The sequence below is a fragment of the Perca flavescens genome, chromosome 5, assembly GCF_004354835.1.
Source record: "Perca flavescens isolate YP-PL-M2 chromosome 5, PFLA_1.0, whole genome shotgun sequence".
NCBI lineage: Eukaryota > Metazoa > Chordata > Actinopteri > Perciformes > Percidae > Perca > Perca flavescens.
The window spans coordinates 29,370,447-29,393,575 of NC_041335.1; the positions used below are offsets into that span (position 1 = coordinate 29,370,447).

At 39.6% G+C, this 23,129-nt stretch overlaps 1 protein-coding gene across 22 annotated transcripts in view; it reads right to left on the reverse strand.

The window, feature by feature from the left end:
- camk2b1 (calcium/calmodulin-dependent protein kinase (CaM kinase) II beta 1) overlaps positions 1-23,129 on the reverse strand; it is a 75,958-nt gene that overhangs the window by 47,024 nt on the left and 5,805 nt on the right. For 14 of the 22 annotated variants that reach the window (XM_028578025.1, XM_028578028.1, XM_028578020.1 and 11 more), the window contains exons 2-6: positions 20,331-20,425; positions 8,514-8,573; positions 7,882-7,936; positions 7,399-7,464; positions 544-616 (exon numbers count right to left, since the gene is read on the reverse strand). In XM_028578025.1, coding sequence (XP_028433826.1) covers positions 544-616; positions 7,399-7,464; positions 7,882-7,936; positions 8,514-8,573; positions 20,331-20,425 — 349 coding nt within the window. The remainder of the gene's footprint in view (positions 1-543; positions 617-7,398; positions 7,465-7,881; positions 7,937-8,513; positions 8,574-20,330; positions 20,426-23,129) is intronic. The other 8 variants (XM_028578034.1, XM_028578031.1, XM_028578021.1 and 5 more) reach the window with 1 other exon arrangement.

The window sequence follows — 23,129 nt, forward strand, 5'->3', positions numbered from 1 at the left end:
AGAGAGAAGGGAAAAAGGGGAAGAAAATAAATCAATAAGAATCACAATAAATATAACTGTGGCTTCTTTTAAACTAGCCTAGTGGAAGAAATTGATGATTGTATGGGCATGTGTAAACACTGGATATTTATTACACCTGTAGAAGGGTGTGTGTGTGTGTGTGTGTGTGTGTGTGTGTGTGTGTGTGTGTGTGTGTGTGTGTGTGTGTGTCTGTTTGTCAGTCAGTGCAGCAGAAGTTTTATAACATAGTTGTTTGTAAAATGACTGTAAAGAGAACGGGTAGGAGGGCAGATGGCGCGGGGAGAGTGGGTGAGGCAGGCCAGGGTCCTCCAATGAAAAAATTAAATACCATATAATAAAAACGAAAAACAAAACGGAAACATACGAGCATACCAAGAGACAAGTCGGACAGGCGGACATCAGAACAACAATTGAAGACACAAACACACGACACGACGAGACGGAGGAGCAAGGAAGGAAGGAGGAAAGGGACGGAGAAAGGAAAGGAAGCCGGTATGCAGATGCTCCTCTAAATATACTAACCTTCAGGTCTCTGTGCACTATGTCATGTTGGTGAATGTGATGGACACTGTCTAGAATCTGATGGATACAGTGACTGTAAAGACAAAACAGAAAGAGGAGGGACCGTGGGGGGGGGGGTGGGGGAGTGAGGTGAAAGGAGGGATGAAGATGGATGGACCATGGGGATGTACAGAGAGGGATAAAGGTGGAGGAAAGGAAGGGAGAGGGGTGAAGGACAAAGAAAGAAGATGCCAGGTGAACAGAGCAGGGCCAATGCATGATGAATGAGAAAAAAATTAAAGATGAGAAAATGGCAGGTTAGATTAGAGGAGGCCATGTGACATAGATGTCAGAAGAAATGAGGAGAGGAAGATGAGAAGGCGAGGGCGATTGATGCAGATAAAGATGTTGGAAGGAGAGGAATAGGTGGGTGAATGTGGGTGGAGGAGACAAAAACGTTTCGTTTTGCTTTTTTAAACATGATGAGAGACAAGAGCAGCAACAACATGCCAGACAAAAATCACACCAACACAGACATAGGCAAGGAGAGGAGTAAACCAAAAGAAAAAAGGTGACAGATTGTGAAAGAGAAGATAGGACGCTTATGTATGGGATGAAACTGAATCATAGAAAACTGGTGGGCTGATGCCAGGTTATTTTTCCATCACTAAAAGGAAAACACATCACTGTGTGAGAGATACATGCACCTAATGTACCTCACTCTATTGTGAGTGTGTGTACATTTAAATGTGTGTGTATGTAGGCTTGGTGCAATGAGAGAGTGTAATGTGCACAATATGTGACTAATAGCAGGCGCAAAGAGACAGGCAGCCTGCAGGATCCCCACCCACACAGTGTCTAGTTAGTGGGTGGACTGAGAGAGAGAATGAGAGAGATAAAATGTGCATTCTTGCTCATAAACACACACGCACACACACACACACACACACACACACACACACACACACACACACACACACTTCTATAGACACAATCCTAAAAAAAACATACGTACACGCAAAGCTTATAATGAGACACTCCTCGATGTAATCCTTAGTACAAACATTAAAAACAACTTCATCTTGTTTCTGCTGACCTCCACTGGTTTGTCTTCTCACCTTGCTGCATGGTGTAGTGTACTTCAGAGTAGGCTAGTATGCTGTGAAATTACACTGAGTGTGGTGACAACAGGGCACACTTCTGACCATACCCAGCCTCATTAATGGGTGCAACATACTTTTAACCAGAGAGGGCAGTGAAACAATGCTTTTTACTCTGGCATTCCGGTACTCTTTCATCCTAGATCCAAGTTCTTGCCCTGTGCTACCTTTAATAAATACCTATACCCAATTTTTAACCCATAGGATCTGTCAAACTATTGTCATTTAATTAATTAATTTCTTTTTTTTTTTAAGAATACTAAAGGCTAGGTCATAATTAGAGGACCTACAACTTAATTATTGACCCGGACAAAGACGCGAAGCAAGCAAACAAGTCCGTAAAATAGCTTTAAAGTAAGAGATAAAGGACTAAAGAAGGCACCTGTGAAGAATCAGCTTCACATAACACACCAGATGGTAAACCGAATGCATATATGCTGCTGTTGGGCAACAAATGACAGTAAATACATTATCGCCGACAAATGACCTTCTTGCCTTTAATTGCAGGGCCAGTCGGTGTAACACGTAGTAATGAGAGGCATTGCTTCTCTAAATTCTGTCAACATTTTTCAAGATTCTATACATGATAGATAGATGGATGGATAAACGATAAAAAGAAAGGCTATCTGTGGGAGGCGTAGATGGGTCACACAGTTATGAGTATTCATCATAAGTGATATCATTGTTTTATCTTCCAGAAAGCTCATGCCTGACTGAGTCTAGATTCCCAGAGAATAAACCATGTATCTGTTACATTTCTTCACCATACCAAGCCCTACATTCAGTTATTCCTACTTCCTTGTCCTGCTGTCTGAGCTGAATTTTGCTCTTTGATATTAAGTGAAAGTGATGGGAATCTTTACTGTGTGCATGCATGGACACATGGTTTGACCCGACAGTGACCCATCGTGTACGGCATTTAGAAATCCGTCCCACTCCTGAGTTTGTCCATTTTTGTGTGCATCTATCTCACTGTCCAAAACCATTATGTCATTCCAAAAGAAGTCGTTGGTTTATGAATTTATAATTATATTTGGGACTTTCTCAGCACTTTGAGCCACAATGTCCAACTGTTCTCTACAGTAAAGTAAAGTGATACTGGGAGAAAAATCCAATACAGAGCCGGTCTGTATGTCAAGACAGGGCACCTTCTCTCCTTCTCATATGCCTGAGTATTTTTCCAATACTAAAATACACAATGTATTGAAATAAAGCATGTCCAAGCTTGTGTGTAATGGGAAAAGAATGTTTTCAGTACTGTGAAACAACAGAAATAAATGTGAGAAAGAAAATAAAAGTATGTACAAACAACAAGATAATCTTATCAAATACTGTAATTCACCATGGAAACTAAAGCATGAGCGTTTTGCCCGTCCGTTCTGCGATGAGCTTTAACCAATTGGACAAATACATGGGCTATCTGCGATTTTGTCGGTGCACAAAAATGGCGGTTTGTTTACTAGAAACTAGTGTCAGAGATATGACGGTGTTAGTCTCAAAGAAAACTAAAACTGTGCCAACATGGCAACATTTTGTATTTAAAGCTAACCAAAGAGGTGAGCCGAAAAGACAAGACTATGTGTAAACACTGCAAGAAAAAAGTGCGACTTGCTTTACTCTCCGCTTCTTCTTCTAGTATTAATTCATTTGTGGGCTCTCTAAGTCTTATTATGTTCCACTTGGGAGTGCCTGCTGAGTCAAGTGCGACGCCCTATCAGAAGAATTTGCTATACCGGTCCAGTCTGGTGTTTGGCTTAATATCAGACAGGTTTGAAAATGTTTACACCGGCTCAACTCTAATGGACTCAATCCAATCAAACACTACTAAAGAGACACTGACAAGGTGTGATGCAGGACAGTTTGGGGCCTGTGAGTGAGTGTGAGACTAATTATCATAGCTAATTAAAGTCCCAATTATTGCTGGTCTCCAAGGGAGTGAGGGTGGGAGGGGGGACTGGCCTGGATGACGGACATCCAAAGAGGTGAAGGGAGGGGAAAGGAAAGAGAGTGTGTTTGTCTGTGTGCATGCGCACATGAACCAGGGATGAGTACTGCAAGGGTAACAAGATGGGTGGGATAGCCAGCGATCACGAGGGGGTTTAGATGGGCATTTATTAGTACTGTAGCATATGGTACTGTAGGTACAACACAACACACACACACACACACACACACACACACACACTCACAGTAGAGTAAAATAATGTAACTCTGTTCTCAAAACTGAAAAACTAAAATTCTAATCACATACAGAAACATTTTTACATTTACCAAACTGACAACAAAAGCAGTCAATAATCCAGCAAACATACACTCCTTTGTTAGCTTGCAAAAATGTCTGGACCAAAGCCAAAACAGAAGCTATTTGGCATCAGTCATGAGGAGAAATTTGCTGGCAGTTGTTGGGGGACTACGAAATATGCAGTTTTGACAAAACAACTGTCCTCCTTAGCACACATTAGATGAACAGGCAAAAATTGTCAAAGCATGAAAGTGATTAACCCAGACAGAGCTGAGAGTTTGTCAGTGTAAAAGAGCAAAAGATAAATCAGTTGCAGATTTACAGGTTGTATAAAATGTGTTTTTGTATGTAAATGATTCTACTGCTGCTACTGTATGCTATAGGATGTCAGCTTGTCCTTTCTTCAACAGTTTGAGTCATCCATTAGAACAGAAATTTAGGGACTGAAAGAGATTTCTATATTATACATATATACAGTACATCTCTCAGCTGCCTCAGATATGATTACCATCACGTAACACATTTAAAAAGGGATCTTATAGTTGTTGTTATAATGTCATTAAATGAGATGCATTAAGCTAACGCTTGGTTTGGGAAGGGATTTTTTTCACACATTTTGCAATCATACAAGTGCAAAACTAACTGAAAGATATATATTTCACACAATTTCTGTCAGTGGTTAAAAATCAATATAAACTCTAGAATGGGAGCAGAGAACTGTACAAGCACTTGAAATAGCATAAAAGACATTTTATTTTCCTGGGGCCGGGTATGTTTGCATTAAAGAGAACAAATTACAGACTACTGTGGGATATGACCTTTTCACTGTGAGTGACGCGTGGACCTCTTAGCCACCCGTTGTTGCTGTTGCGAGGCATGGCAGCTGTCAAATCAAATCAAATCAAACCAACATTTGGCTGAATATTTTGTTAAAACTGGATCAAAAAATAATTCCAGACCCACGGCAGAGCAATAATGAAACCACAATGTTTCTTCAATTCATTCTAAGAGCTAATCAACACACAGTGTGAAAAACTATGACTATAAGAAATAGGCCATACCAGGCTTAATTACTGTACATTAAATTGGTGATGGAGCTTACTGCACTGACTAAAACCTGAGCTGTGAGCCAAAGCTTGCCACTCTTTCCCCCAATTTAAATTATTTTAGACTACTTGTTGTACACAATTTATAGATAAATATAATATAATTAATATATTTCATAGAAATTTCAGCTGGGGTTACACTGGGATTGAGCCCGACCTAGCTATGACATGAATAGGATAAAGGGGTACAGAAAATAGATGGAAGATTCAGTTCAGGAAACTGAAAATAAAAATCCTTCTATTATCAAATGTTACATAGTAGATATTTAAAGCATTGCTTAATACTTAAAGCATTTTGAATAAATGTAATACAAAGTGGTTACAAAGCCAGTTATCTAGATCAGGGGTTCCCTATCTTTTTCAGCTCGAGACCCAAAAGAGAAATGTGGTGTCTCCCCGGGACCCAAACTTACAAAAACAATTGCCATGACATCTACATTTCTAAGTTACTAATGAAGACCACAACAAAAGATACATTTTAAATGCATATGAAATGTATTGCATTGCACCTCTCCACATTGACACATAGAGGCCTCTCCTCTGTATTTGAAGCCAACTTTTAAAAACTTGTATTTTCGTTTTGGCATCTTTGAGAAAAGATGAGAAACACAGCATCTGAGCTGAACAGACCAGCGTAGCAAAAAACAACATTCTTCTTTTATTTTAATAAGAAAAATCAATTCACATATCATAACATTACTCTGCATTTTACTCTGCCAGTTGGCCACCCAATAAAACGGGTCCGCGACCCTTTTTGGGTCCCAACTAGGGGTGGGAAAATATCAATACAGCATAGTATCGCAATATTTTTTGTGGCAATACTGTATCGATACACAGACGCCAAGTATCGTTGTCTTATTATATATGTGATGGTCAGTTTGTCTGCTTGATAATCCCATTTTGATCTAGATAACATTTTTTACTCAAAATACCAGAGTTCACTGTTCTCAAGCTACAAGTCAAACAGTTAAGAGTCTAAACGAGAGCTAAAGACAACCATTTACGGTGTCATACTGGCATGCATTTCAACATTAGACTATTCCATTTCACTTTTAATTTTGCTGAATGGACTAACAACCACACCACAACTGTCACTTTCAAGTATCTCTCTCACTCTTCTCTCTATCTATTGTCTGTCCACCCTCCCACTACTCAATTTCCTTTTCCACCATTGGTTAAAGTGTGTCTGTTGATGAGTCAGCACAAGTGGTGGGAGTGAGATATAAAACAGCATGGGTGGTGGCGGTGGAGGGTGAATAAAAAAGTAAAGAAGAGGGCTGAATGAAAATTAAGAAAAGAAAAGAAAAGAAAGAGAGAACGTGAGACTTCACAGCCACACAAACGCTAAAGGTGGGCAGGGCAGTTTGTGTTGTTCTGCTTACATACTTGCTTTTATCTCTCCTACTGTTTGAGTTAGCACAGGGGAAAAGTGACGGGGGTGACGTAAGTATAGGGAGGTACACTGGACCAATCGCACCAGTCAAGCTAATTGGATCATTTAAAAGACACATATTTAATGTTTGACCAATAAGAGTTTGTTCATATCATTACAAATACCAGTGACCTTCTATGTCAATGTAGTTAGTCAATGCAGATAATGCCGTTTTTATTATGAGCAGCAAGGTATTTGTCTAATTATGTAATGGTCTAATTACTGTTTTAGAGACTATTTAGTTACATGATACACATTAGGGGAAAACAAAATTTAAAGAACTTCTTGCTGTGGCATGTTTTGCACTTTGCAGAAATCACTTGTCCATTCATTACAAACAAAAACTCTATTGGTAGCTCAAGTTACAAGATATCAGATGTTAGATGAGGATCACAAAATGCTGTGCTGCACTTTGAAATTTAACTAGGCACCAACTCGCAGACTCACATTCCCATATTGTGTCTGTGTCAGGGTGACAGGTGAACTACTGTGGCATTAATTGAAGGGAAATGCAAAAGAGAGAGGAGGAATAGTGAAACCTAAGGGGGGGAAGAAGGAAAGAGCAAAGAAAAAATAGTAGTGATATGGCAATGAAAATAGGAGGTAAGTTAGAAATGAAGTGAACAGAAAGAGAGAAAGGGAAACAGCTAGCAGGAGAGAAGAGAAAAGGCAATAGAAACAAAAGAGGACAGTAATAAACAGAAGTCAAGAGAACGATAAGCAAACAATAAGAAAACACGCAGAGAAGAAAATAGGAAAAGGAGTAAAGAGGAGACGAGAAGAAGAGGAGCGAAGAGCAGAAAAGAGTAAAGCAGAGTCACAAAAGAAAAAGAAAAATACGTAAAACTAAAAAACAACAGACAAGAGAAGACAACAGAAGACAGAGACCATTTTAGGACAAGTAGACACACATACGAGTGAAGGCTGCATTCCTACCTGGCGTCGGCCTCGCTGTAATACTCTCTGGCTACGATGTCCTCAAACAGTTCACCTCCGGTCACCCTGCACACGTGCGCACGCGCAGACACACACACACACACACACACACACACACACACACACACACACACACACACACACACACACACACACACACACACACACACACACACACTAATATTGGGGTGCTTGGATTGGTAAGATAGGGGGGTGCTATGAAGACAATAAAGCAAGGATTCCTGCAGTACCCCCCTTCCCCCAATCCTCCCCCCGTCCAACACTGTAACCATGGAAACTAGAGGCAATTGCCAAGAGATGGATGTGGAGGGCGTGGGTGGAGGGGATATAGGAGTGAGAGTTATGTAATTGTATATGTAGGCAAGGGTGGGGAATCAGAGTGGAGGAGGAAGAAGAAAAGGGGCAGAAGATGAGCTTGGAACAAGCTGAGAGGAGAGGAGAGGAGAGGAGAGGATGACTTACAAGTCAAACAGGAGGTAGTGGAAGCCCTCCTCTGATATACTGTCATGAAGACGAACTGGAAGAGAAAGATAAACAGATTGACAGATACATGTGTGTTTCTCTGTGTATCATTAATTTCCTGTGTGAGGATAGTTGGAAGCTATAAACTTTTGTATTTTTGTAAATGCACCCTACTTTGGCTAGAGCATTTCTGAATAACAGAGTAACACTGCTGCATTTTAACTGGGAAATAAAAATAAAAAGAGAGGGAGAGATTGTGTGTGGGGTAGAAACCACAGGGAGTCATAATAATTGAGTCTTACATCATATATATTTACAGTATGGTAAAGGGGCCAACTAAATCAACGGAAATAGATATCTGGTTACACTTTACAGTACTGTTGTTTTTTTTTTGTTGTAATAAGTGGATTTATAATTTTAGGTAAGACTAATAAATTTATCTCACTTTTCAAAAAGTAGTAGAAATGTGATGCGTTGGTAATACAAAGTAATAAACAGATTATGCAAGTCAAAACAATAATAAATAGTTCTTCACTTTGAAGTAAGTGGTAATGTATGAGATTCATTTTTATTTATTTAATCAGACAGATGTTGGTGGTAAGAGGAGAAAAAATAAAAAGACGTGTGGTCACCAATGTTGTGATGTTTCAATAGGCGACAAATTCGAGCCTCTCTTTCCAGCTTCTGGTGATCTGAAGGAACACGGAGATAGAAAGACAAGAGAACAAGAGAGAGAGTTATTCTTAAAAATATGACTGCAAATACACAATCTCATTATGACCGGATATTGTAGCAGCCCACTTGGGACAATCAGGTTAAATGTGAAAATGTCAAAACATTGTGGTAAGATATATAATTTCAAAGTTTGATAAAAACACACTCAGTTTTGTCATACACACAATGACAAACAAACTACAGTATGTAGATTCCCTCAATGGGCGGAAATCTTATGAAGCTGAAATGCAATAATGAGATGTGTTGATTCTCCGGGTTTTGACAAGATCATTGGAGTAGTGAAGTATGTTCCCAGATGGACAGAGAGATTAACAATAATTAAATCAGGACAGTCCATTCAATCCATCTATTGAAATTAGGGCTGGGCGTTAATGCATGGACACAAATCGACAAATGGCTGTGCAATACGAGGCACAGTTCAAATGTTTGTCAGTTTGAGTGCTTCTTCTTTCTGTAGTCATGCCATCATGAAAAGCGCTATATATATATATTCAATTTATTATTATTATTGTTGTTGTGCCATTTCAATATACAATCAAAGCACAACAACTAATACCATTAGACGCTGACTTTTGTGTGGATGATAAAATATTGTAAAATCCACTCAGTTCATCCAGCTCAATGAAAGATTAGATTCATCATAGAAATTTGAACTTCTCCACTTGACAAAGTCCAAAGTGGTCATTGGATTCCACTAAAAGGTGCCATGTGGAGTTTTCTTGTGAACAAGGAAAAGTTATGCTTAAAAAAACTAAAACTAAACATTTGCAAAGCAGATTTTTTTGAAACCAGCACTGTTTCCATCCATGCTAGCAGTCTTCTTCTTCCCTGTCTTTGTTGGTGCATCACCACCACCTCTGGGTCAGAGACCATGGGCAAGGGGCGTGCATGTGCGTCTTCGTGACAAACAAAACGTTAGTTTGACACACTCATTAAGAAAACTGCTCTACAGTGCTACCAGAGGTCAGATCCACAGAAAACATAACCAACCAATGATTATGAATGCAACATAATAATAATAATAATAATAATAGTATTCCCTGCGAGTCAGAATACAGGTCTACTAACGTGATGTCTGATAAGAAGACTACATATACACACACACACAGAAGGGGGTAGGGGTGGGAATCACCCAACGATATCATTATCATCACCACTTATTTCACGATAGTATTGTGATTTTAAACATATTGCGATATTCTGCAATATAATGCAATTTATTACCTTTTTGAAACTTCAAATTATGTCCCCAAAGGAAAACTTTGTAAACATCAGTAGTTTTTTCCTCTCACTTCAATTTTATTGTCCAGTCCATCTAGTGGATATATTATTAATATTATATTACCAAAAAGTTAAATTGTCATGTGCCTGAGGAAGACCCAGCAGGGTGGAAATGTTGCAGCACAATAAAAGTATGGGAGAATTAGCAGAGTGGGCATCTCGTTCTTTTCAGTTGTATCCAGCCCCTTTTTGCCCTGCACCTCACCGGTGGGGATGTGCAAACTCCCACTACTGCTCCTTGTGCAATTTATATAATAATAATAAAAGTTAGATACTTGGCATCCGTGAATCGATACTGTATTGCCACCGATAATATCCCAATACTATGCTTTATCGATATTCCCCCCCCACCTCTAGAAGGGGGTGGACCACCCTGTATGTGCAGGCATGAGGAGCACAGCAGAGTGTATAAACATGGAAATGCATGTGTTCACCCACACCCATGTACAGATTGCATGGGCTTAAAAACATAAAAATACACATACTGTACACATAGAGTACACGCAGGCACACAAATAGACAGGCAAAACACAAGTGCACATATTCACGCTGGCACTGAGGAGTGACAGTGAAGTGTAAGCCCAGTGATTATAGTCTTAGAAGATGAGAGGAGCGAGGCGGAGAAAGAAGTGGAGGAGTGTTGAAGGAGGGACAGAAGAGGGGGGAGGAAGGAGAACAAAATGCAAGGGTGATTAATATGCATAAAGCCTGGTTGCTGTCTTTCTGTTTAAAGAATAAGACATTACTGATTGCTACTGTTGTTTCACCAATCACCACAGCCCTGCGCTCTCTCTTTCTTTCACTCTATTGATTTTGGTTTTGAAAGAGGCTATGGACAAACTGAATGTTTATTTTATCCATGTGTTTGTTTCTGTGTTACAAAATGCATGTCAGACACTGTTAATGGGTTACAATAAAATGAACAACAGATGTATCTCTTTGCATTTAATCAGTAACTATGTTCACATATTTGTTAATCATTGGAGAAGAGGTGTCATGAATTGGCACCCCAAATAAGGCTATTGTCCACAAAGGATCACATGTTTACAGTTTCCTCACTAAACACTAAGCATATGCTTTCCCTCCAGCTGAACTCACCCTGACTGGCTTAATCCTGCGTTTTCAAAATTACCAACTGTGACACACGCTTCTGTTGAACACTCCCAGATATGTTATCCATCACACACTACAATGTCAAATGGTGGAAAACATGTCATAAGCACAAGCATCACATTTCATTCTGTCAGTGGCATCTGCTGACATTACTCTGAAAGTACAGAATTGGATCCGAGTAAGCGTGATGGTTCATCTTAGCTTAGTCTACCAGATGGCCAGACTGGGCCTTTGTTTTCTACACGTCTGTAGGACTGCATGATGGCTGCAGTGGAAATTGTATAGCTAAATGTAACGGTAAAAAGTGCTAATTGTTTTTTTTTAATTGAAAAATATCACTTGACCACTGTACTTTCTTATCAACATTTTGATGTTTTAAAATAAAGCCAGTAAATCATAACATGACGCGACAAATGATTTGTTACACAGAACCATCTGAAAATTGGAAACTTTTTTGGAAGGGCAGGCACTTTGACAAAATACCTGGCAGGTGATTGGATGAACCATCTGTGCAGCCATGGCCGTCACACATACCTCAACAACGCCTGTAGCTGCCAGTAGCTCCTCACCAGGCACTGATTGGTGCGGTAAGATGGTAGTTCAGACACAAACGCATCAGGTTGGAGCCTGACAAGATGGATTTCCGCGTGATAATGTGATATCGCGAGAATCCAGCTGCCGTGCAAGGTAAAGTAAATCATACTCTTTCCATAATGCTGACACAGCAATATTCTGTAATTATTAATGCATGATTAAGTAAAAAAAAAAAAATTATATATTCACTTAATTGTGCTTTCTAACCTCCCTTCAGCTTAAGATTCTTTGAGACTGGAAAACCACACGGGTCATTGAGAACTTGTCTTGATTTACAGCTGTAGATCGACTTAAGATGAGACGTAACAACCTCCTGTGTAACAAAGGTCACTAGTCAGGTCCTGTATCAAGCTGGCTGGATCAATGGGAGAGAAACCTACAGCCAACACAGGGAATGACAGTACACAGTCTGTACTGTGTGAGATAACCTTGTGGTGAGGGAAAGTGTAGGGATTTAGTCAGTGATACCATGGATGAATCGTCAAAATGGTCTAGGGTATCATAGTGTAGTTCTGAATACAGATATTCAGCTAATTAGCTGGTCAGTCTTTGCTTTGGATTTTGTACACACTAAGAATATAAAAAGGGTTAGTGGTTGAATGGATAGATGACTGCAACCAGAGTGGCTGGCTGGCTTGGCTTGTTGTGTTGTGTTTCTAAACCAGCAGTGGTGATGGGTGCAGGTGAGGCCTCTACAGTGAACACACTAAGTCTTAAAATGTGTCTGGTGGTAATCTTTAAATTAGGAAAATGTTATAGTTGTATACTGCATCTGAATATAGCAGTCAAAAATTGTACATTAGCCAGATTTTTTTAAAGAGATTATTTAAAAAGTAAACCTGTTCAAAATGCCCCATCTCTTAAGGTAAAAAAAAAAGTCAGATACCAAGCCAATGCTTCTGATGAAGCAGGGGAAATAACAAATGAGAGGAGAGGGCAGGGAAATGAAGGAGGATGAGGAATGGACCTGAGTGGAAAGAGAGAGGAAGTGAAGATAAGAGGACAAGCAGGACGAGATACAGTAGGTTGCAGAGAAGAACATAAGCACTGAGTGAGATAACCCAAGGAAAACAATCAGTCTGTAAGAATCTAAAAAAATGTGTTTGGGGAGCAGAGGAGAGGAATAAATTTGGGTTAATCATCACCAGTAAGGACTTAATTCTTAAGAGGGGAGGAGATGTCAAAAGACAGCCACAAAGACAGCCAGATATAACCATTGTTCAGAACATCTGACTCGCAACATATGCCCCCTGCCAATTGGGAAACGTTGAGAATGAACTACATTGTGGTCAGGGAGGTCAGGAGGAAGCCTTCTATCTCCTGTACATACAGTAATAGCAGGACAGAGGAACATAGTGCCATAATGCAGTCTCTTAATTTAAGATAAAGCTTGACCATTGGGAAGAAATTATACAGTATCTGTCAAAATAAAATGTGATAGGATTCAGTCGACAAATGAGCAATAGAATAAGCAACCAAAAAAACTAAATTCTCTGAGCCTGTTTAAGGATCGTTGTGTGTCATCAGCCAAATTAACCTAAAATATGCAGATAACATAGCTCATGGAATTTTTATGTCATAAAAATTAAAGAAATGCTTTAACATACAGGCAGACTGTGTACTGGTAGAAGAAAAGTATGGATAACTAACAAATCATGATTTACTGATATGTGTATTTACAACTAAATGGATTTGACTTTATAATAAGGCTCAATACTAAAGGTTTAATACACACTCGACTGAGGTGACTACATCTGTCCTGGTTATTTGACATTGACATAAAGCTGGCTAGCCAAAACCAGGTCAGTTCACTGCTACTGCATTGCAGGTGAATCTCAAACACCACACACACACACACATATATATATATATATATATATATATACATACATACATACATACATACATATACACAACACCAAAGTTAATATAAAATATATATATATATATATATATATATATATATATATATTAGGGGTGACCCCGAATAGTCGAAGATTCGATGCATCGATATGCGGAGCCTGATTCGACCACCAATCTCACAGTCGGATCTTCGCGGGTGTTATTATGAAACGAGGATCATACCATTTTGGCAATATGGGGGTGTTCAATGTCTAATTTCACACAGAACTACTGGTTTTGTACGGTTATATTAAGTTATATACAGCCTTTAATTATGATAATGCTGTAAAAAAAAATGTGAAAAGAAAGAAAGAAAAGTTCAATAAATATTTTTTACGTGTGTGTGTGTGTGTAAATCCAACCACCCCTGTGAAAGATTTAAGTTTCACTTTCCCTGATCCGCGACAGACGAGGAGCATCAGACGAGGAGATTAACGTTACTTAACAATGTCTGGAAAAAGAAAATCTAAAGTGTGGATGCACTTTCAAATGGTAAAAGATGATCCAAAAGAAGTAAAATGCAAGTTGTGCCAACAGCTCATGTCCTACCACTTGTAAACAACAAACATGGCTTTCCACTTAAAACGGGTAAGTTTATTACCAATAAAGACGTTTCACTTTTTCATATATAATGGCGCTTTTAATTTACGAATAGCAATATCATATGTTGGGACTTAAAATATGTTAGTCTTTTTTCTAGATCCACCCACAGTATCAGACTGACGATAGCAGTTCATCTAGTAGTAGTATTAGTAGTAGTAGTAGTATAAGTAGTACCGGAGCTGCGCCAAAACTAACTCAAAGAAAGCTAGATTTGAGACCGCCATTGCCCGAGAAAAGGAAAAGAGAAATCCCGAACAAAATTGCAGAGTTTATTTCGCTTCACAATGAGGCCAGTGAATGTTGTGGACGGTGAAGGTTATAAAGAATTAATGCGCACACTTGAGCCAGGATACACAGTTCCCAAAAGAGAGACGGTTATGCATGCGGCGGATGCAAAATACGCGTCCATACGCGCCTGCGGTTTACATGTTACCCTCCTGCTGACTAGTGTCGTGCCCCTCCCAACCCATTCACACACACACACACACACACACACACACACACACACACACAGATGATACGACTATCAGTCGACTATAGAAAGATTCGTCAATTCTGATTCGAATGTGTAAATCCTTAGTCGGGGACACCCATATATATATATATATATATATATATATATATATATATATATATTATATGTGTAAATATATGTAAATGTATATGAATATATATATATATATATATATATATATATATATATTCATATACATTTACACACACATTCAAGCACAACTACTCTCATGATAAATTACAAGGCCATACAGCAACCTCCATGTCCAGAGATCACTGCCAACAAACAAGCTCTCCGATTGGCTGGAAGCCTTGCTCAACAGACCAGTCCTACATTTCCTATTGACATGTGTTGGCTTCGCATTAACCTTTTTGCAGCTGCAAGACTGTGGGATGATTTGAAGATGTTACACACAGAGGAGCCTGGCTGTGTGTTAGTACGCTATCTGCAACGAACAAGAAATCCTTACTCTTTTCTTGTACTGTAGCTGTAATAGATTATTGATAGAGTTCACTGTGCAGTTGACTGAGTGCATCACAGCCTCAGCTCCACTGCTATGGCTGTCTGAATATTGGTTTGAAGAGTGAGTGTGTGTGTGTGTGTGTGTGTGTGTGTGTGTGTGTGTGTGTGTGTGTGTGTGTGTGTGTGTGTGTGTGTGTGTGTGTGTGTGTGTGTGTGTGTGTGCGCGCGTGCGTGCATGCGTGCGTGCGTGTGTGTCAGAGAGAAAGAGAGAGTCAGATGAGAGTCCCGTGCTAAAGGCATGTAGGCGTAGAGGCGCATGGCCCTCAGCTGCCAAGTGCCTGGGGTGCCTTCTCTCGCATGACCCCTCCCTCCCCTTGGCTTCCATCTCCATCTGCCAGTCCGAAGCAAACGCTCCTCTTAAGTTGCTGCAAACAGGGCTCTAAGATCAACGCCCTACCTGCTGCCTGAGAAACAGCACAACAACAAAATGTAGTAAACCAAATCCCACTTCTAAAGTGGAGCAGCAAGCCATCACGACTGCAATAAAAAAAGCTGGCTGTAGCAGCCCATGTCAGATAGGTCATGGATAGCTATGAATAGGACCTGGAGTAGAAGTAGTATGTAGCAGCTCTGCCGGCTCTCACATTGCTCTGCTGTTTCATAGAACATGGCTCATCCATTAGTAAGGAGCGCAGCGCAAGCCTCGCGCACCACCCAGTCAGGGCAGGTCAGATCAGTGCTCCTATCAAATGTAGAAGCAGGGAGATTATGCTGTGCCTCAGAAATATGGTGGAAAGCTGCAAACAGCTGCACTCCTTGATAAAGCTGCTAGAGTGAAATGTATAGGTTCAATGATAGCACAATGTATACATTAATTATTTATTCTGTGTGTGTCTGTGTCTGGCATCAAGGCAATTGCTAGGATTAACGGTTAGCCTTCTGCTAATAGCAACAGGATAACCTAGGATGGGTTTAATCTCATTAAAAGCAGACATATAGTCAAAATAGGACAAGAATGACATAACTGCTGCCCAGGATGATGGGACACAGCACTCAAATAACAATTTAGATTTTACAAATGGTTGTTTGTCATCTTTTTTTTACTCTTTTATTTCTTTGCTTTGGTATAAAGTAAAATTAAAATATAAGCTCTCACTTCTCACTCTCGTCTTGTTTTTTTCCCGATAGGTTGTGGACACACATACATTCATACACTGAAAATATTTACAGTAGCACAAAAATAAATACGGAACATGTGACACATTCACCTAAAAAAGGTTAACTAATGGATTAATTTGGGAGAGCAGAACGATTTAAACCTGCAATAACTGATTTAATGGCGTTGATACGGCAAATTTGTTAGCATACGTTGCTATGTACAAATCCAGTCGTTACGGAGCAACTTTAGCATTCACGTGGGAGTCGTGTTTCTGCCCATTTGGCATCCAATATTAAGTCTCTTTTAGCTAAGGAAAATATCTGGCTCTTAAACTGCTACATTCACTCTGTCTGCGGTTTAATGGTAAACCTACATTGTGTAACTTTTTAAGTTGATTCTTAGCAAAAAGAAACTTTGTTCTTTGACAAATATGTGCTCATTCATGTGTAATTAATTCCACCAACTAATCAAAGTATTCTCGTAGAATCTGCCATTTAGAATACATACGAGCGAGTCGCTCGAATGACAGCCGTCATGTTGCGCCTCCATCTTTAAAATACATTTTAGGAGGGACATACCTCCGCCTTTCGCGCTTTTACACTCAGTGGCAACGAGATGAATACCAGGGAGATTACTCACCAGGGAAGCAAAAAAAAGAATTAAAACGACAACGTGACAGGCAAAGCAACAACACCAAAGTTAATATTGGAGTGGCTAGAACAGCTGTGTGTAAACGATGGAGATACTAACTCCTTATTTCCGCTAACTGCGGAATGTCTGCGGATTGGCTCCGCTGCGTGTCGGCTCCGTGCTCTACCAGGTCCGTATTTGTTGCACAACGGCTGCAGCCATGACTGACAGCTGAAGTCACGAGGACCCACGAGATCTCGCGAATTCACCTATGATCGCGCGATATAACAATATGTAGTGTCTATTAACAGAACCACAAAACCAACAACAGTTTGTTTCCATCCATTATGACGTTTTCAAGGTGTAGTGCAGGGAAATATGATCCACCGTGAGCACGGTGTATTTTATTTTGAAAATGAACCAGATGTTTAAGTTTGTTTCTGTGCTCGACTTCCTGTCCCATACAATATGCTGTGTGCTGAATTGCTGCGGAGCTCTCCGGCATCCGGAAAAAATAGAAGCTCTGCGTATCTGCTCCGGAGGGCTGCAGATCGCCGGAGCAGATATGAAGTCAGAACGCAGCCGTTCCGCAGTCAGTGAAAATACACACATTGACTTTAATGGAAACCTATTGATACCGCTGCCGTTCCGGAGCGGATCCGCAGACGTTCTGCAGTTGGTGGAAATTCAGGTAAGAGTTAATTTCGGGTTTGGCCACCGTAGGAGTTAAAACGCGCTCGGAATGGGAGGGGCTAGAAAGTAATACTCAGTTGGGCGTCAATACAATTTCACTGCTAGATTGGAGAAATTCTTACACAATGTAGCTTTAAGCATATAGTGTACATAGTACATAGTGTGTATAGTGTTTTTAGAGCTTTTTCCACTGAAAACAGCTGCCAGCTGAGGCCAATAAAAAAAAAACTAAAAAACAATAACAATGCTATGAGATTGATGAGAGTGAACCAAAACAGTAAAGTTGAGGGCAGGACAGTTAAACAATGAGTTGAAACTTGTTTGTATTTTCACTGTATTTTTCTAAATAAAATTGAGTGAAGGTAGCAATGTTTTTTCCTTTTTTACATCTGCTGTAGCTGGAAATCATATGTTGAATACAATGCCAAAAGTGTGTTACAACATCACCTAATTTGTTTTATTAACTACACTGTTTCAAGTGTCTGCATTCTCGGTTACACTTTACTTCAAGTTTTCTACATAAGAGTGACATGACACTGTCATGAACATGTCATAAAACATTATAAACAAGTCATAAACGTTTATGACATAACTCTTTTTTAGTCATAAGTGTCATTCGGTTTTGTCATGACACGTTATGGTTAGGGTTAGGGTTCATGTGTCATAACTGTGTCATGACAGTGTCATGTGAGTGTCATGTATTCATGACAGTGTCATGTCACTCTTATGTAGAAAACTTGAAGTAAAGTGTTACCGCATTCTCTAGTCTAACATTTTCAAACCACTTTGCTTGTGCAGTTTGTCTCCAGCATGTAGATCCTTGAAAACTTCCCTGTACCCCATCATATCATCACAGCATCCAAGGCAGTATTTCATAAATGGTCTGCATACAGTACTGATATCTTTAAAAAATTATTACATAAGAAAGTATTACAGACACAAAAAAGGATAATTGACAAACAATGCAGTCGTAATTGAGACTAACACTTATGAGGGACACAAGACAGATATGACCAGACATTGTAGGTTGATGCCCTCTGCTAATGCCTGTTAAAATGCCTTTTCCACCACACTCCACATTTTCACACACAAACAGTGTGTGTGTGTGTGTGTGTGTGTGTGTGTGTGTGTGTGTGTGTGTATGTGCAGGGTAACAGTCAAGCGTCAAGTGCGGTGCCACCTGGCATGGCCTCGGGAGTAGGGCTCGTGTTACGAGGCTGGAGGGCAGCAGGAGATTTACACTGGGCAAGTGGTGGTGTGTAGAGCCACAGCGACCACTGTGGTGCCCGATTGGTCTTCATGGTCATGGCATTTAGCCTTGGCTTTGGCTTAAACCGTTACCAGCTGCACAGCATGTGACACTAATTAAGGTGTTCAAAAGATATTTTTGTTATTTAAAAAATTATTATATGATTATATAAAGTAAAACATTACATTACAACAGTGGTAGGAACTTAACTTCCTATCATCAAATCCACAAGCAATCACTATTAAAGAACTTAGTGTTTTTACAATATTCCTCTCTCCACAAAGTGATCATTTAATGGCATAGTGCCATAAAAAGCAACAAAGATTAATCTTTGCTACAGGATGCTTCGGAGGACAAAATCTTTCAGTCACGTAATTTGGGAGACATTTGAATTTTTATTCTATCGACTTTAACTTGATGAAATGAAAAGAGGGATTTTTCAAGAATATGACTTTTACCATCTTGCTTTGGTCAAATTTAGGGCTGTGACTACTTAACTAACAATCATTTTCATCACTGATTATTTTCTTGATTACCGTAATGGTTTATTCTATCCCCACCAGTTCCACCGCACACTCTGAACTCCAACCAGCCAGTACAGGTTGTAAGAACACACTCAGACAGAAACAAGGGCAATTGGGAGGTACCACTAATGGGAATTTGGATCCAAGGTAGGCATGGGCCGGTTACCGGTTTTAAGGTATACCACGGTATGAAAAAGTAACCGTTTCAAAACCATCAAAAAAATATGATTGTATTATTTATTTGAACTTAATATGGTAATATTCTATATGCTGCTTAAAATAAAAGAGTTTTTTTTTTTTTTTTTACCCAGACATTTCCAAATAATACATTTTAGAGCTGTAATTGCAATACCGCAATACCGTCAAACCGTGGTATTTTTGCTGAATGTTATCATACCGTCAGAATCTAATACCGGCCCATGCCTAATCCAAGGTGGTGCGATCCAACGTGAATACTTTGAGAGCCTTGGGAACCTTTCATGCATGACACATGATTAAAACCAATGAATCCATCAATCAGAATAATTAGTATAACTCAGAAACAGGGCAGTATAAAAGGCTGTAGGGTCAACGCAGTATAGTACTATCTGTGATTCCACTTTTCTGTCACAAGCTTCTGTAACTGCTCCATTGTCCTCCTTTTCTCATACACACACACCCAATGTGATAAAAATGTTGTCCTACGCAGCACCATCTGAGAGGGTGATTGCTGTTAGATATCACTTATATAACTGTCTACACTGTAGGTGGGGAGGTGACCACTTGGACAGAGAAACTATGAACAAATTAGTCATTCTTGTATGGTTACACGTTGTACTTTTAGTAGGTGAAAATAATAGTAAAATGTAACTATGGTCTACTTGTTTTAGACCCAGTTTTACAAACCACAAGGTATACAGCACATTGATCTTCTTAGCTCCAGTATATGTTGTGTTATGAAGGAATTAGCAACACCTGTGATGATGAGTCCTGAAATATGGATATGCTTACCTCTTGCAGATAACTTTTTGGTGTTGATTATTTTGGCGGCATACTCCTGTCCTGTACACAGCTTAACACATCTGCGCACCACTGAAAAGGCTCCCCTGTAAAAACACAGAAAAACCACATTGACTAAGCTTTGGCGCATTGCCATCAGTTGTAATCATATATCTGTGCTTCTCTAATTGCATTATTCATTATCATTTAATGGAATGGTATCATCAGCAGCACACCTGCAACATAATAACAAAGAGAGTGGTGAAGGACCTCAGCTCAACTTAATAACTAAGGTTTTACAGAGAACATTTTCTGCACATACAGCATTTTTCCAGGCCCGACACAGATGAGACGGGATGTCAACTGCTCATATGTTAACTACGGCTAGCTACGTTACAATACTATACTGCTAGGATTTGTCTGCCTAATAAGCTCCCACAAGGTTCCTATACACAGTCATCATATTCTAAAGAACATGCACACATGTGGTGTGTAAGAGACAGGGCTAAAATGGGCTCTTAAACACAAACCCAGAATTAGATGGATCGTTCACCCTGAAAAACCTGTCATGATGCAAAAACACTTGCATCAGTCAAAGGCAATTTTCCGTGTAGCTTCACAGACTATAACTTAAAATTTAAATAAAAATTGGGACTGGAAACACGGAATATCTGGATGCATTTGGCCATAAAAAAGGTCACATTTCAGCAGCCTCAACTGGGGCTGAACAATACATTCAGATATTATGATTCTCATTTTTATTAAAAAAATACATTGCAATGATTATGGTGTGTTTTTTGCGAGGACCTGTACCAAACAAAGATGTTTTCTTAAGTCCGTTGAATATGATGTGTGTACGCCAGGACATCTTTGCAGCACAACAATATTTAATTTAACAACAAACACTGAGCCTCCAGCGATTTGAAAATTGCAGTAGGCCATGTTGCGATTTCAATAAAAATGTGATTCAGCCCTAGCCTCAACACAAAAAAACATCAGTATTTCCCTTCAAAAACAGACTGCACAGGAACCCTAACAGAAAACAATCTCCAAAGCACAAGCTCCACTCTTCAAAGAACTGGCTTCACAGCATTGGCCAGCCAGTTAGATCTGCCCCAGTTTTGAGTCTTACTGCCACTGTTGACAGCGAAAGGTTGACTGGTGCCACTGGTCTGCCTCCACACTGAGGTAGTTACAGACAACGAACAAGGTCAGGGTCAAAGGTGAAAGTTGTGAGATCAGCTGACCTGAGACCTAGATGAGCAGACAGACGCTCAGGGAAATGTCTATGTGGAGACAAAACATCCAGCAGACCTGACACGAGATACGAACCAAATGTAAGAAACTCACTGACAAACAGTTGTGTATAAGCACTGCATGCGCGACACCAGCCACAGCCACAGCCACAGCCACACACACACACACACACACACACACACACACACACAAACAAATTACTGACACCAAACTCCACAGCTGTGCCTGGAAAGTTCACACTGCGTGAGGTAAGTATCCATCGTCAAGGCTAAATATGCTTTAACACACATACACGGTTAAATGGGGTAACAGGTCATGAATCATTGCTTTTCAAAGTCTGGTTTGACACCAATCGAAATGGATACGGAGAGACTTAAATTGATCTCAAATTATTTTTGAAAAAAATTGGTGCCTTCGGCAGTCAAGGATTTTGTAACCGGCTAACTCTGAGCTACTGGTGTGCTGTTACAGTCTCTGCCCATGGTTTAAAAGACTGGTACTGTAGGATTAGGATTTGTAAATCTATACTCTAAAGCTTTAAGGGCGTTTCTCAATCTGTGTTCTTCTATTGACGTGTATTCTTGTGTCCCTGTGAAACGTCTTCTCGTGTTGCCAAAGTACTGTCCCAATACACACGTTCGCATTTCACCAAGAACAGTTAAGATTCCCGGAAATGTTGCCGAGGATGCATTGGTTGGTAACTTGTATGAACTTGGCAACACCCGTATCCAACATTCATTTCGGCATTCAACGAGGGTCAGGTTTCCGGTACATAGACAGACCAACAACGGGACAATTTTAACAATTTTCGCCATCTTATTCATCACTAAAATTCACTTCTGAGAACGTTTTAGGCGAGAAATGAATGGTTTAGATTTTGAATATAGGCAGTGTTGCGAAAAACGTTGCCGAATTGACAATTTGCTTTGCTTGTTTTCGGAGTTGAGAAGCTCCATAAAGTGACGCGACAGCCAGCTTGCGCCTGCCGTAGGGATCACGTTCCACTCTTTTGAATAAGTAAGGGGTGTTTGAGCTAAACCATAAACAATCAAATTAAAGCTCAATAAGTTTTATTTTTCAATATTATTGCAATAGTTGTAACTAGGGCTGGGCGATATGGAGAAAATCAAATATCACGATATTTTTGACCAAATACCTCGATATCGATACCGCAACGATATTGTAGTGTTGACTATTGGTGCTTTCACAAAATATTTACACAATGAGATTTTTGATAAATAATCATCAATAATGTGGATATAATGACTAAGTGGGTAAAGGCAAATAATAGAACAGTTACAACAGTCTGGTGAGTTCAGAAAAGTACATCACTTTACGGTAATGCAGCCTTTAAAACCAGGAAAAGAGAACACGTATGCCATATAACGATATCCAAAATCTAAGACGATATCTAGTCTCATATCACGATATTGATATAAAATCAATATATTGCCCAGCTCTAGTTGTAACATTGTGAGGTTTTCTTGTCTGGAGATTGTTTAAATATAAAGTGGTTACATTGTTGTGGTTTTTATTTCTAGCTGTTATTTTGGA